The sequence below is a fragment of the Mustela erminea genome, chromosome 5, assembly GCF_009829155.1.
Source record: "Mustela erminea isolate mMusErm1 chromosome 5, mMusErm1.Pri, whole genome shotgun sequence".
Lineage (NCBI taxonomy): Eukaryota > Metazoa > Chordata > Mammalia > Carnivora > Mustelidae > Mustela > Mustela erminea.
In genome coordinates this window covers 22,149,359-22,164,501 of record NC_045618.1, presented here as the reverse complement: position 1 = coordinate 22,164,501, position 15,143 = coordinate 22,149,359, and the positions used below count along the sequence as shown (strand labels likewise).

At 43.6% G+C, this 15,143-nt stretch overlaps 1 protein-coding gene across 2 annotated transcripts in view; it reads left to right on the top strand.

Annotated features, from left to right (window-relative positions):
* TRPM1 (transient receptor potential cation channel subfamily M member 1) overlaps positions 1-15,143 on the top strand; it is a 78,225-nt gene that overhangs the window by 19,439 nt on the left and 43,643 nt on the right. Inside the window, exons 1-7 of one of the 2 annotated variants that reach the window (XM_032342258.1) lie at positions 648-919; positions 950-1,828; positions 2,927-3,061; positions 4,086-4,136; positions 6,397-6,537; positions 7,401-7,430; positions 14,755-15,047. In XM_032342258.1, the coding sequence (XP_032198149.1) occupies positions 1,484-1,828; positions 2,927-3,061; positions 4,086-4,136; positions 6,397-6,537; positions 7,401-7,430; positions 14,755-15,047 (995 nt within the window). In that variant the 5' untranslated portion in view covers positions 648-919; positions 950-1,483. Of the gene's footprint in view, positions 1-647; positions 920-949; positions 1,829-2,926; positions 3,062-4,085; positions 4,137-6,396; positions 6,538-7,400; positions 7,431-14,754; positions 15,048-15,143 lie in introns of those variants that run through there. The other variant, XM_032342257.1, reaches the window with a different exon arrangement.

Below are 15,143 nucleotides of genomic sequence, written 5' to 3'. Positions count from 1 at the left end.
AGAGTCAGCCAGGACATTCATCCACACAACATGCATGGTGTCCTCAGTCCGATCTCTGGCCTCTGGCCTGCCCCACTTAAGGATTTAAGCAGGAGAGTTACGTGGTCTCATTTACATTTTTAGGATCATTCTGGATTTAATGCAGAAAATGCATTGGGTGGGTACAATGGCAGATGGAAGGAGCCTTGTTAATAAGCGACTGAAATGATTCAAGAGAGAGCCATCACCTTGAGCTAGAGCAGAGTCAGAAGTCAAGAATGGGACAGAATAAAGTAACATTTAACATTGAACACAATTGCACTTAGAGGCTGTTTAATCACGGAAGAGGGCCTTGTGGGGAGTGAGATGTCAGTAATCACCCTCTATTCTCTGATTAGCCACTTCACTAAGTTGAAGGACCCTGGAAGATGAGTAGGTTGGAGGGGGTGGTTTTGAGTGTGGTTTCGGTTATGATGAGCCGAAAGGGCTTTGAGGTGTTCAAGTGGAGGTGCTAAGTTGGTGGTAGGAACTCCAGGGAGAGACAAGAACCGAGGCTAGAAAGGACAGGTCGTGGGAAAATGCATGGGGACTGGTAGTATGGGCCTCGACAAACTTGTTGAGGGAAGTACAGAAGAAAGGAAGGGGGCTGAGGACAGAGCCCTAAAGACACTCAGCATTTACCACCTGTGTTGAGAAGCAGTGGCCGGACAGGAAAGCCAGAGCAAGCAGTGCCTGAGAAAGCAGGGAGAAGAGGGTTGAGGAGGAAACAGGCAGCAGAGTCAGATGCGCTAAAAGCCCAGCATGAGAGGCACTTGGACACACCTGTACCGTGGCACCAGAACAGCCATCCATGGCCACGGCCAGAGGCATGGGAAGATGCAAAGCAGGAGCATGGAGTCTGTGGAGCGGAGTGTGTGTGGCGGGGGAGACTTGGCACGGGGTTCACCAGAAGAGTTTGGCTAGAGGACAGGGCAAGTCTAGCAAGATAAGACAACAGCTGGAGGAGCAAGCTTTGTTTCAATGTTGGTGTCACTCTGCCCCAGAACCATTTCCCCCCACCCCAACCCCACCATGCTCTCCATGTGACCAGAAGGCAGGCCCAGGGGCCGGGTCCCACCTCTGCAGTCCCTCCTATTCTCTGAGTGAAACAACATTCTTCCCTTGATGCACTCCGTCTGTCGCCACATTCCGTACAGCTCCGTAACCCCCAGGAGGCCTTCTTTACCCACCAAGAAGCTCTGTCACGGTTCTAGCCAAAGAGGCATCCTCAGGAATACCAGACATACCCATTGTCTCTGATCCCTTCAACAGTCATTTTCTCCTTTAAAATGAGCAACTTCCCTTTGGTATCTCTGAACCTACCTCTCAGCAAAAACACACATGATTCAAAATGTCAGTTACTTGAAAGACATAAATGTGCTTCCTCAAGCCCATAGGTAACAGTGGTTGATGGTATCAGGGCCGCCTCCTGCAGGTGGCAGACTTGCAATGACTGAGTGTGTCCATGCAGGTGTGTGTGTGTGCGTGTGTGCGCAAGTTTGTGCATTGGTGCCTGTGTGCTTATACGTGCATGCATGTGCACATGTCTGTGCACCCGGAGCGGGGGCGTGCAACTGTCTTGAGACAAGGGGCAGCCTTAACATCTTTTCCCAACTCTGTTTGCTGTGGACTGCAGCCCCTGGGAAGCCTGGCCCCTCCTACAGATAACAAGGTCACGGAGAAGGAAAAGAAGCCACCAACAGCAACCACCAAGGGGGGAAGAGGGAAAGGAAAGGGCAAGAAGAAAGGGAAAGTGAAAGAGGAGGTGGAGGAGGAAACTGACCCCCGGAAGATCGAGCTGCTCAACTGGGTACGTGCAGTCTTTGCTCCCCTTTCCCGGGATCACAGAGATCGCAAGTGGGTCACCCTCTTTCTCTAGGGCAAGGGGTAGTCCCTGTTGCCTTTGCTTCAGCCCCATACAGGCCCTGAGTCCCGGAAGGCAGTGGCAGCCCAGGGATGGGATGGTGTCAGTATTTCAAAAGGCAATGATGGGTTTCACGAATGCCAGACATTCCTGCTCTGTGGGGGAATGTGTTCTGATGCCTTAAAATATGGAAACAAACCAGTTATTCTGAAACAATCACCATTCAGGGACCAGAAGAAGGTGTCCACGATTGGGATGTGCGAGTAACAGCACTCGTCTGGGCAGGGAGGCTGAACCACATGCGGCACCATGTTCCTGGGCTGCTGCTCTGAGGCCACGAGCAAGGAAGGGCCGCTGCAGTGACATGTGACTGGCACTGTCATGGCCACTACAGCTGGTGGCAGCTGCGTACTCATAATTTCCACACAGTGACCATGCAGTCACCCTTAGTCAAGTAGGCAAACCTTCCCAGCGGCTCTCTCCAGAAGGCCTCACACTACACCGAATGCTGCAGCTTCTGTCATTATTAAAGGACAGAGGCACACGCAATGGATAACAGCATCTAAACTATTACAACCCACCACTTCTGAATACACTGTTTATGGAGTCCAGAGCTCAGACGTGCAAGTACTGAGTTAGCTGCATTTTGCCAAGAATGCTACAGCTTACGGGGTTTTTCTTTCCCATCTTTATTTCAAAAGAAAAGCAAATAAGCTCAATTTTAATTAAAACAAAATCGGAACTGGAGAGAGCAACAATACCAGTCTGGCTCTAGTTTTGAATCCTCCTTCAATTCGTTTTGAAGAGGAGAGAAGCATTTACTTTTTTCCTTTTATCAAGCTTCGATACTTGGATAGGAAATGTAGGGGCCACACTGAGGAAAAAGAGGGGACATGGGGCATGTTTAGTCCAGACGGACAGCAAAGAGAACCAGGTCCAGCACGCTGTAAGGTCCGACTGCATTTTCCCAGATGCCTCCTGCCGGCTTCCTGCTGGAATCCCTCTGGGAGGCCGCTCAGGGACCCCTCTGGTTGCTTCGTCCAGGTGAACGCTCTGGAACAAGCCATGCTGGATGCTCTGGTCTTAGATCGAGTGGACTTCGTGAAGCTTCTGATTGAAAACGGAGTGAACATGCAGCACTTTCTCACCATCCCGAGGCTGGAAGAGCTTTACAACACGGTGAGTGTTCCAGAAGGAGGGAGGGCCATGGGGAGCTGCCCTGTGATGGTATTCATCAGCAGTGCCTGGTTTGCATTACTGCCCTTCAAATGAGCATAGAGTCACTGGACCACTGGTTTTAGTGGCGGGGCTGGGGGGCATCATTTAATGGCAGGCGACTGTTCTCTCCCATGCGGGCCGCAGCTTAGTTTCACATCCTTACCAGCTACAACCTTGCCTCACCAGACAGCTTCAGTAAGAACCCAGGTGCGGTAGGCGAAGTTTATACAAAGAGGGAATCTAGCTTCCTAAATCATTAGCAGAGTGAAAAGTTCCCCAGGGTGAGCAGTTCTGTGGGACCCCCGGTTTTTTTTTTTTTTAAGATTATTTATTTATTTGACACAGAGAGAGAGAGAGGCAGTGAGAGAGGGAACCCAAGCAGGGGGAGTGCGAGAGGGAGAAGCAGGCTTCCCGCTGAGCAGAGAGCCTGACATGGGGCTTGATCTGGGGATCCCCGGACCACGACCTGAGCCCAAGGCAGATGCTCAACGACTGAGGCACCCAGGTGCCCCGGGAACCCCACTTTTTTAAGCAGCTTCAGTGAACAATGGACAACTAAGCTTTCCCCGAGTTTTCCCAGCAAAGAGCTCTACTATCTGAGAATCCAAGTCTACGGGCGAAATCCTCTTGGTGTTTATTATTACAATGTGGATTTTGAGAATTTACATTTCCCTGTCCCCATTCTGAAGTTTTTCACAGTGAAAACAGTCCTCAGCACTTCTTTGGTCCTTGCTGAATTTCTCACACAATATCGCACACCAGAAGAGGCTCTTTAGAAAAAATCAGAAGAAAGCAGTTAACGTTATCTTTTGAACGTGTTGGGTACTTCTTTACCCCAACCGGTCCTATCTTGTAGAAGAGACTTACTGATCATGGGTTACAGTCCAGCTCTCACACGTCATTACTTCTACTGAGTAGGGTAGGATTTAGCTCCAAGAACTCAAGAGAAAAACACGTTTAACATGGCTGAACGCTTCTCTTTCAGAGGCTGGGTCCACCGAACACACTTCATTTGCTGGTGAGGGATGTAAAAAAGGTCAGTCTGCCATTTTGCAATTCCTACCCAATGGCGTCTTTCCATAAGACGTTTTATAAAGCAATTTTTACATTTATAAAGCAATTTTCCTATTATTGGTGGCATCAGAAATAAGGAGCTCCCCTCTCCATAAAAGAACTTCCTTAAAAGTAATATATCTTTTTCACGTTTCATGTTCATCCACACACATGCTAGGCTCATGTTGAATGACTGTTGGTTACAGCGTCTTGGCACCATTTCCATTGCCTGGGGCAACAGCCAGGGAGCGTCATCTTACCCCTGACCTGAGCTTGCATCTGTCAGTGGAGTCTCCTGTTCTGTTATCTCCTTTAAGATCCGCGGCTCTCTCCTTCACTGAGCCAGCTTCCAGAAGGAACATGCCTCATGTCACTGTGTGTGTTCTGTGGACCGAAGCAGTCATCCTTCCTGTTCTCTCATTAGTGAGTGATAGATGTTTCCTCCTCTTTCCACTGCTGCTGACTACTAGAGTGTGTGTTCTTGTAGGATCTCGTCCGCTCCCTGTTCTGTCATGTCGCCACAGGCTACAGGATTAGACTGAGTTAAGGTGTGAGTGATTCATTTCTCGAGGATGCAGTCCCTAGCTTGCAAAGCGTGGACCGTGTATTCATATTCTGAGCAAGAGAAAATAATTCAAATGAGAGAAGAGAGTTTTCAGAGTCCTGCATAGTCTGGCCTTCCTTTATACAAATGTCTACTTCTAAGAATACAAGAATTCAGTTTCTACAGACATTCATTGGATCAGTGAATTATTGGTGGGTCTGGGAACCAAGAGGGACCAGTACCCTTGCTTCCTCCATCAGGAATCTGATTTCCCAGATCTCTTAGATGAGGGAGAGCAAACATTCAAAAGCCGCAGCTACCCAAGTTCAGACCCAACCGTGTCTCACCTAAATGGCTTCAAGAGCCCTCTTTCCACCTCCGGCCCCACACTCCATGACCATCCCAGACACAGGACTCCCCGACTTAAAATCCTCCAAAATCTCATGAAGCTCAAGGTCTTCCAAGAAAATTGTACCCCCCTGGCCCAGTTTGTCAATATCCCCTACTCTTTCCCATCACATCCCCACCACGGGGTACACATGCCAGACTCTCCGGGGCCCGTGCAGTGCTCCTGTCTGCAGAGCCCTTCCTCCTTGTCCCCTGCAGTTTCTGCCCCTCCTGCTTCTAGCCCCCTCACGTGTGCCTCCTACAGAAGGTCCCTGCTTACCCTCTCACCCACCCAGAGTTCAGGAGTTCAGGGCCAGACTCAGGGTTTGTGGCTTTGCCCCTCCTCTAGAACAGTGAGCTCCCCGAGGGCAGGGCTGTGTCTCCTTATCTTTGCAAACGGCATTCGGGATCGGGTGGGGAATCCGGACAGGAGCTGCACAAACTTGTTAATGCAAGTTTCTACTGAGTGAAGTATTCGGTAAATGTAGCCAGTTCTGAAGTAAAGGGAGGACATTTGGAATGTGTAATCTGCACGCGAACCCTGGGTTCCCACCATCATTTCAGCCATGTGAAATTAAACCATCAATAATAGAAAACAAAAATCCTTACAACCCACTGGTCCCCTCTGCCCCCTGTGTAAGTCAGCTGTCCAGCAACGCCAATGACTGGCCAACCTCGTCTCAACATACCTTGTTGTATTTTGTTGAAACACTCTTCCCCTTCACTGACTCCCAGTCACACCAGATACTTTGTCCCCCCAAAAGTCACAGGGCACCATGTGGAGCTTTCTCTAAGAAATTCCCAGCCCCAAGGATACTCTTCCCAGTGCCTGCTATCTAGTCCTCCTTCCCATCATGTGGGTCACTTCCTCCTTCAGCACGAAAGCTGGACTCCAGGCTCCTAAAGCGGGCTTCTCCCTGGCAAGCAGCTATCAAAGCACCTTCTCAGCATGACTCATCTGCTCTCACAAAGGAGGTCCCGGGCCAGCTGCAGCCTCTCTCCTCTGTGTCTACACTGGCACGCTGCAGGCCATTTTGACCCAGCCCATGGACAAGCCCAGGGCTCTACCCTGCACTCTCATGGGTTTCTAACTCTTCTCACTGGGAAAGTTTAACCCATTTTCTGAAGTATGGCTTACCCCCTCATCTCCTTCAGTCATATGGTAATAGACTGAATATTGTTTAATGCTCCACTCCATACATCAGCACCCAAGTGGTAGCCAGGAATGGCCACTTATGCCCAAGGTGTGTGATGAAGACCACACTTGGAATGCATTCTTTCAAGGCCTGAGACACGGCTTCTTTTCTTCTAGGGCAACCTGCCACCTGATTACCACATCAGCCTCATCGACATAGGGCTTGTGCTGGAGTATCTCATGGGCGGGGCATACCGCTGCAATTATACCCGGAAGAGCTTTCGGACCCTTTACAACAACTTGTTTGGACCTAAGAGGGTAGAACAAAATGAACTTGTGATGTTCTATGGTCCCCTGCTGTCCTGTTCAAAGCCAAGTTCATCATCCCATCCCCAAGGACACCTGTCCTTCCTCCTGTAGCTATCCAGGTGTGAGGCTGCATGGTCCCTAGAGATGCCCATGTTTTACCCACAGCCTTTACCGCCCTCAGCAAGGCAGGCCCTCGGCCCATGGATTACATCTGCTCCCTGACTTTTGTCTATAGTAGGCTTCCTCCAGGGCTCCCTTGTCTCCGCCCTCTCCAATCCATCCTACCACTGTAGCCACTTTTATCTTCCAAAGCAAAAGACATGACACTGCACTCCTTGCTCAAATACTTACAGTGTTCTCCACCACCTGAGGAATCACGGCCAAGCTTATGATGACAGCATCTAAGCCTCTGTCAACCTAAGAGCTGTCCCACGCTGTCATGGGAGACCCCAAACCTCTGCCAAACTCGAATTGTATTACTGTACCAGCCATGTCTTTCCCCTGATCAAAATGCCACGCCTATCACAAGACCAACTCAAATGTCAGATCTTCCATGAAGCTCTCCTCTCGCCCTCCCCACGGAGCCCCACAAACTCCATGTCTGCGTTTCTGTTAGTGAACCTCTCTGGTTCCACCTGGGTCATGTGTCTGCACATCCTTCTCCTTACCTGACTTTGGTTGTCCAGAAACAGTGTCCATATTACAGCATTTCCTTTCCTTGGGTATTTCCCTTAATTGTTAATGATACCAAGTACTTCTGAACCCAGGATTCTGTCCCCTACTAACAACACTGCGAATGTACTACTAACATTACTGCTACTACTATTAGTTATCTGATTGAATGGATGTTTTTTCCCTCTTTTATTATGCAGCCTAAAGCTCTTAAACTTCTAGGAATGGAAGTAAGTATGACATGTTTTCATTGGTTTTATATCTTCATCAAATACATGTAGCTCTCTTTGTGTTGTATTTGTCTAATGAAGACTGGCGGTTGCTTTCAATGGATCGATCCACTACCCTATACCACCATTTATTTAGATAGTGTACTCAAATTATAGAAAAGGATAGTAGGCATTCCAAAAAAGGTAAAAACTACTTAATTCATTTTATAGAGTTAGCAAAACCATAGTTCCAAAAGTAAACAGAGAATAAACAAGAACAACAAAAAAACCCCTCAAAATCATAAATAATAGTGAAAGAAATTCAGCAGCATATTTTAAGTTCTAAGGAAGTAATTAAAGTCTTCTAAGAATGCGAATATAATTTAACATTGAAAGTTTTGAGTATATTGCATCATATCAAGAAGTCAAAGAAGGAAAATGGTAAAAGAGCATTTTCAACAAATGCCAAAGAAGAATTGAAAAACAGTTTCCTTAATTTTTTAAAGTTTACTAGAAACAGAATGAAAAAAAAAAATAGAATGATGAGATAAAAAATACCCCCTGGTATGATTAAAAATACATGTATGTAGGGGCACCTGGGTGGCTCAGTGGGTTAAGCCTCTGCCTTCGGCTCGGGGTCATGATCCCAGATTCCTGGGATCGAGCCCCACATCAGGCTCTCTGCTCAGCAGGGAGCCTGCTTCTCCCTCTTTATCTGCCTGCCTCTCTGCCTGCTTCTGCCTACTTGTGATTTCCTCTCTGTCAAATAAATAAATTAAAAATCTTTTAAAAAAATACATGTATGTAGTAAGAAGAAATCTATAACATTAGGAAAAGTATGTGCTATGGTGAGTGCTATGAAGTGTGTAAACCTGATGATTCACAAACCTGTACCCCTGGGGATAAAAATATATTATATGTTTATAAAAAATTTTTAAAAATTAAATTAATTTAAAATTTTTTTTAAAAAAGAAGAAATCTATGACTGAACACTAATGCCCTCGAGTCATTTTTATTAACATCAAGAAGACAAGCATGTCCATTATCGTTGCCATCATAATGAACCCCATTAGTTTTTTAAAGTTTTCTAGAAATTGTACCACATGAAAAAATAAATGTTAAAGAAAGAGTAAGCCTCAAGGGGAGAAAATAATTACTTTAAAAGAATACTTAAAAGAAAGGAAAAATTATTACAGCAAAAAATATTATTTTGTGTCTAGAAAATTCAGGAAAATCAATTAAAGTTCTCTCCCAATAGAACAGAAGCACCCAGAAATCAGCTTAACAAGGAACCTTAAGAACAAAGCACTAGACATGAAAATGTGTACATGAATGGAAGAATACCATATCACAGCAAATTAAGACTATTGTTAAGATTCTTCTCAAATATATTCATGAGTTAAATAGCATCCCGATTACTATATGGACTCAGGGTAGAAGGTGTCAATTCTGTGTTCACGATGAAGACTGATTTTAACATTGTTACACCATTGTTGATGGAGCTGTGGTCTTACAAGGACTGCAATATGGAACTTTCTATAATTTCCTATTCTCTTGCGTTCTTTACGTCATGTAGGGTTTATCTTTTGGGTGAAGTTTCGCCCAAATAGCCTAGACCCTCTTCTCTTTTAAGAGGTATATCTTTCACCACCTTCAAAACCACTTCATGAGTCCACCCAGGCTTTCTATTTTCTGGAGTCCATTTTTGTCATTTAGACTCTCCTAGAAAACGTCATGATCCCAGGGTCCTGGGATCAAGTCCTACATTAGGCTCCTTGCTCAACAGGGAGCATGCTTCTTCCTCTGCCCGCTGCTCCCTCTTCTTGCTCCCTCTCTCTCTCTTTCTCACAAATAAATAAATAAATCTTTTTTTAAAAGGAGGGGTGCACCTGGGTCTCTCAGTTGGTTAAGCATCTGCCTTTGGCTCAGATCATGATCCCAGAGTCCTGGGATTGAGTCCCACACTGGGCTCCCTGCTCAGTGGGGAGTCTGAGTCTCCCTCTCTCTCTGCCCCTCCTCCCTGCTTGTGCATACTCTCTCTCTCACTCTCTCACTTGCTCTCAAATAAATAGATAAAACCTTTAGACTTTCCTAGAAAACAATTTATTTTATCTAGATTTTCAAATTCATTGGTATAAATCTTTATATTATATTCTGTTTCAGTCTCCTTAATATCTTAATTGTATGCCCTTCTGATTTTTTAAAATTATATCTTCTTTTGTTTTTTTCTTAACCAAACTGTTCTACATATTTGATGGTATTTTTGCTGTATCAAACAATTTTATTTTTTTCCAATTTGTTCTTATTAACATCTCCTACATTTTTATTCATTCCTTCCATATACTTTCTACAGTTACCGTATTATTTTTATAGACTCCATTTGATGGGAGTTTCACTCATTTTCAATCTTCCCTTTACTGCAATAAACACATGAAAGGTATAAATTTTTCCCTGAGCATTGTTTTCATATCACACATGTTTGGGTAAGTAGAACCTTCATTGTCATTTATTTCTAAATTGTTTCTAATTTCCTCTTTAATTCAAGAGCATTTAAAGTTATTATTATTATTTGGAAGAGAGAGAGAGAGAGAACAGAGGTGGGAGGGGTGACCAGGAGGTTCAGAGGGAGAGGGAGAAGCAGACTCCCCACTGCACAGGGATTTCCCCAGGAGGGATTCAGTCCCATGACCCTGGGTTCATAACCTGGGCCCAAGGCAAACACTTAACTGACTGAGCCACCCAGGCACCCCTAATCCAAGAGCATTTAAAATCCAGAAGTGCATTTAAATTTTTCCAGATGTAGACTCCTCTGTTGTTATCTGACAGTTTTGATAAGTCAACTATGTGATTTGTAGTGGAATCTGTTGAGATAGAAAATCTCAAAGGACTTGGGGTATAATGCCTGGTGGGGTTTTGTTAATGATCCATGTATGGTGGAAATACATGTGCATTCTTGGTTTGTTGGAAACATTTCTTATATTTAGCTGTCAGATCAAATTGATAATTATGTAATTTAATTTGTTTCCATATTTAGGGATTTTTTCAAGTTCATTTGGAAGTGAAGTACATTCAGGGACTCTTTACTGTGAAAGTGGATGTGTCCCTTTCTCTTTATACTTCCAGTTCATATCTTTTCTTATTTTATTGAGATGTTTCTCTTTTTCTTGTTGCTTTGTAGCAGTTTAGGAAAATTAACTCCTTGTTTGTTATATCCTCTCTCTAGCAATTTTAAAACTATTTTAAAAGAATTTTTATGCAATTAGTATTTTGGAATTATGTATTATTGAAAGGTAGGCTTAAAGGGCTTCTGTTTTATAACATTTCATTACCATTTGTGGATTTTTATTTAATTTGGTATATTCTTAAAAATATATATATATATTTTAAGAATATGTACATATAGAATATATAAGAATATATAATATCTTAGAAGAATATTAAGAATATATATAGATAGATACATGTATATATATATATATATATATATACACACACACACACATATATTTTTTAGAGTTGGAGAATGGCAGAGGGAGGGACAGAGTCTTAAGCAGGTTCCGCTCCCAATATGGAGCCTGATGCAGGGCTAATTTAGTATATTCTTGAAAATAAAGCTGTGAAATAAGTCAAGCAGAGACAGTCAATTATCATAGGGTTTCACTTGTTTGTGGAACATAAGGAATAACATGGAGGACATTAGGAGAAGGAAAGGAAAAGTGAATTGGGGGAAATCGAAGGGGGAGATGAGCCTTGAGAGACTATGGACTCTGGGGTGGGGGAATGGGAGAGCCTGGTGGTGGGTGTTATGGAGGGCACGTATTGCATGGAGCATTGGGTGTGGTACATAAACAATGAATCTTGGAACACCGAAAAAATAAAATAAAAAAAAATAAATATAATTAAATTTTTAAAAAAGAAAAAATTTGTATCAAATGACCTATAAAGAAAAAAGAAAGAAAGAAGAGAAAAGAAAGGAAAGCTGTGTTTATTTTTAAATTTCTATGGAGCAATTTTTTTTCTTTTTTTAATATTTTTTATTATCATTATTATTATTATTTATTAACATATAATGTATTATTAGCCCCAGGGGTACAGGTCTGTGAATCGCCAGGTTTACTCACTTCACAGCACTCACCATAGCATATACCCTCCCCAATGTTCATAACCCAACCACCCTCTTGCTACTCCTCCCACCCCACAACCCTCAATTTGTTTTATGAGATTAAGTGTCTCTTATGGTTTGTCTCCCTCCTGATCCCATCTTGTTTCATTTATTCCTTTCCTACCCTCCCAAACCCCCACATTGCTTCTTGACTTCCTCATATCAGAAAGATCGTATGATAGTTGTCTTTCTCTGACTTATTTCGCTAAGCATAATACCCTCTAGTTCCATCCACGTCGTCACAAATGGCAAGATTTCATTTCTTTTGATGGCTGCATAGTATTCCATTATATATATATATACAACATCTTCTTTATCCATTCACCTGTCGATGGACATCTAGGTTCTTTCCATAGTTTGGCTATTGTGGACATTGCTGCTATAAACATTAGGGTGCACATGCCCCTTCGGATCACTACATTTGTATCTTTAGGTTAAATACCCAGTAGTGTGATTGTTGGGCTATAGGGTAGCTCTATTTTCAAATTTTTGAGGAACCTCCATGCTGTTTTCCAGAGTGGTTGCACCAGCTTGCATTCCCACCAACAGTGTAGGAGGGTTCCCCTTTCTCTGCCTCCTCGCCAGCATCTGTCATTTCCTAACTTGTTAATTTTAGCCATTCTGATGGTGTGAGGTGGTAACTCATTGTGGTTTTGATTTGTATTTCCCTGATGCCGAGTGATGTGGAGCACTTTTTCATGCGTCTGTTGGCCATCTGGGTGTCTTCTTTGCAGAAGTGTCTGTTCATGTCCTTTGTATGTGGCAATTTTTAACCTATATAGAACAGCTTCCCCTAAATTACTGTGACTATAGTTTTACTGTGACCATTTAGAAAATTAGAACAAAAACATTTAAATCCAGGACAAGGTATGGCAGTTTCAGTAGAAATGTTACAACTCATGACGAAACTCTAACAGGGACGCCTGGGTGGCTCGGTGGGTTAAAGGCTCTGCCTTCAGCTCAGGTCATGATCCCAGGGTCCTGGGATCAAGCCCCGCATTGGGTTCTCTGCTCAGCAGGGAGCCTGCTTCCTCTTCTCTCTGCCTGCCTCTCTATCTACTTGTGATCTCTGTCTCTCAAATAAACAAATAAAATCTTAAAAAAAAAAAAAAAAGAAAGAAACTATAACAGTTTTACGGGGGGTGGGGTGAGACTGGTGGTGGGTGCTATGGAGGGCAGGTATGCTTGGAGCACTGGGTGTGATGCATAAACGATGAATTCTGGAACACTGAAAAAAATGAAATTGAATTAAATTTTTTAAAAAACAAAACTATAACAATTAGGTCAGTCATGAATAACGCATGATAAGAATTGGAGGGCCAGGCCTCCAACCCAGCCACTCTAGTTGTGTGAATATGGGCAAGTTATTCAGACTTTGGGCCACAACTTCCTCATCTGAGGGAATGGAAGAAATTCACAATCTCTGAGTCATTGAAGAATAAGTGTAGGTAATTGATGGGAAAGCTGTTTGCAAAGGAATAAATATCCATGTCTGTTATACCGCTGAGTACTGAAGTCTTAGCCTGCAGTAATCTGAGCCCATCTAATTAATCTTGCTTCCAGGTTCACCCCGATTCTCCCTGTCATGACCCACCTTTCTTTTGGATCCTGTTCTATTTTCAGAACAGTCCCTCATCATCCCTTGAGGAAATGGAAATTTTGGCCTTCCCTCTGCACCACACACGTGAAAGGACAAAGCTCATTTAAAAAGGAACGTTTGCTTCCTTTAAACATTGAGAGGGAAAACCTACAACAATTTTTCTCTCTCCCCTTCTACATTTTCCTATTCATCTCTGGTCACCTATGTCTGACATTGATATTGGGAAACTTCCCCAAGAAAATAAACTTTACCTCTCCCGTGATGCTGTTTGTGTTTTAGTGTATTACTTCTTTCAGTTTTGTAGCATGTCCTCAGGCTTTTTCAAAAATTTATTATTGAAGTATGTTTGACACACAATGTGGCATTAGTTTCCCATATACGACTCACTCAACAATTCTTTTTTTTTTTTAAGATTTTATTTATTTATTTGACAGAGATCACAAGTAGGGAGAGAGGCAGGCAGAGAGAGAGAAAGGAGGAAGCAGGCACCGTGCTGAGCAGAGAGCCCGATGCTGATGCCAGAGAGCCTTAACCCACTGAGCCACCCAGGCGCCCTGATTGAACAATCCTATATGTTTCTCCGCACTCACCCTAATAAGCGTTATCCTCATCTGTCACCATGCAATGTCACTACAACATTATTGACTATATTGCCTATTCTGTACTTTCCACCTCTATGACTTACTTATTTTATAACTGGAAGTTTGTACGCCTGAATCCCTTTCACTGATTTCACCCATCCTTCCACATCATCCCCTCTGGCAACCACCAGATTTTTGTCTGTATGTAAGTCTGGGATTTTTCTTTGTCTGCTTATTTGTTTGTTTTGTTTGCTAGGTTCCACGTGTAAGTGAAATCATGTGGTATTGGTCTTCCTTTGTCTGCCTTATTTCACTTAGCATCATATCTTCTACGTCCATCCACGTTGTTGCAAATGGCAATATCTCATACTTTTTTATGGCTGAGTAATATTGCACTGTGTGTAAATTCCACCTCTTTATTCATTCATCTGTTGATGGACACGTGTTGCTTTCACATCTTAGCAATTGTAAATAATATTGCAATAAATATAGGGATACATGTATCTTTTCAAATTAGTTCTTTTGTTTTCCTTGGGTAAATGCTCAGCAGTGGAATTACTGGGTCATAGGGTAGCTCTATATTTAACTTTTTGAGGAACCTCCATACTGTTTACCACAGTGGCTGCACCAGCTTGCATTCCCACCAACAGTGTAAGAGGGTTCTTCCACATGCCCATTATACTTGTTATTTGTATCCCCTCAATTTTTAAAGGCTTGTGGGAAAACAAACAAACAAACAAACACCTGCCAACCCAGAAGTATAAAGTCATCAAACTCTAGCATGCCTTTTCAGTCTATTTTGGGTTTAGGTGTTTTCCTTATTATAATAAAGACATGTCCTTCTTTCCACAAGAATTAATATACTGACTGGGAACCTCAGATATATTTACAAAATCTCTTTATTACCGCTGACAAAGGGGTTTTCCTTTTTTTGGTAGTCATGCAATCCTTTGCTGTGCACTTAGGACAGAACCGTGAAAAAAGGTGCTTGTTTCCCCTCAGGATGATGAGCCTCCAGCCAAAGGGAAGAAGAAGAAAAAGAAGAAGAAGGAGGAAGAGATTGACATTGACGTGGATGACCCTGCCGTGAGTCGGTTCCAGTACCCCTTCCACGAGCTGATGGTGTGGGCCGTGCTGATGAAGCGTCAGAAAATGGCGGTCTTCCTCTGGCAGCGAGGCGAGGAGAGCATGGCCAAGGCCCTTGTGGCCTGTAAGCTGTACAAGTCAATGGCCCACGAGTCCTCCGAGAGCGAGCTGGTGGACGATATCTCCCAGGATCTGGACAACAACTCAAAGTGAGTGTCTCGAGGGAGGTTAAGAACTGGGAGTGACTATTGTCCTGAGGACCTGTCCCCTTGGGGGAGGGTGGCAAATGCATTTCTCACTTAAGT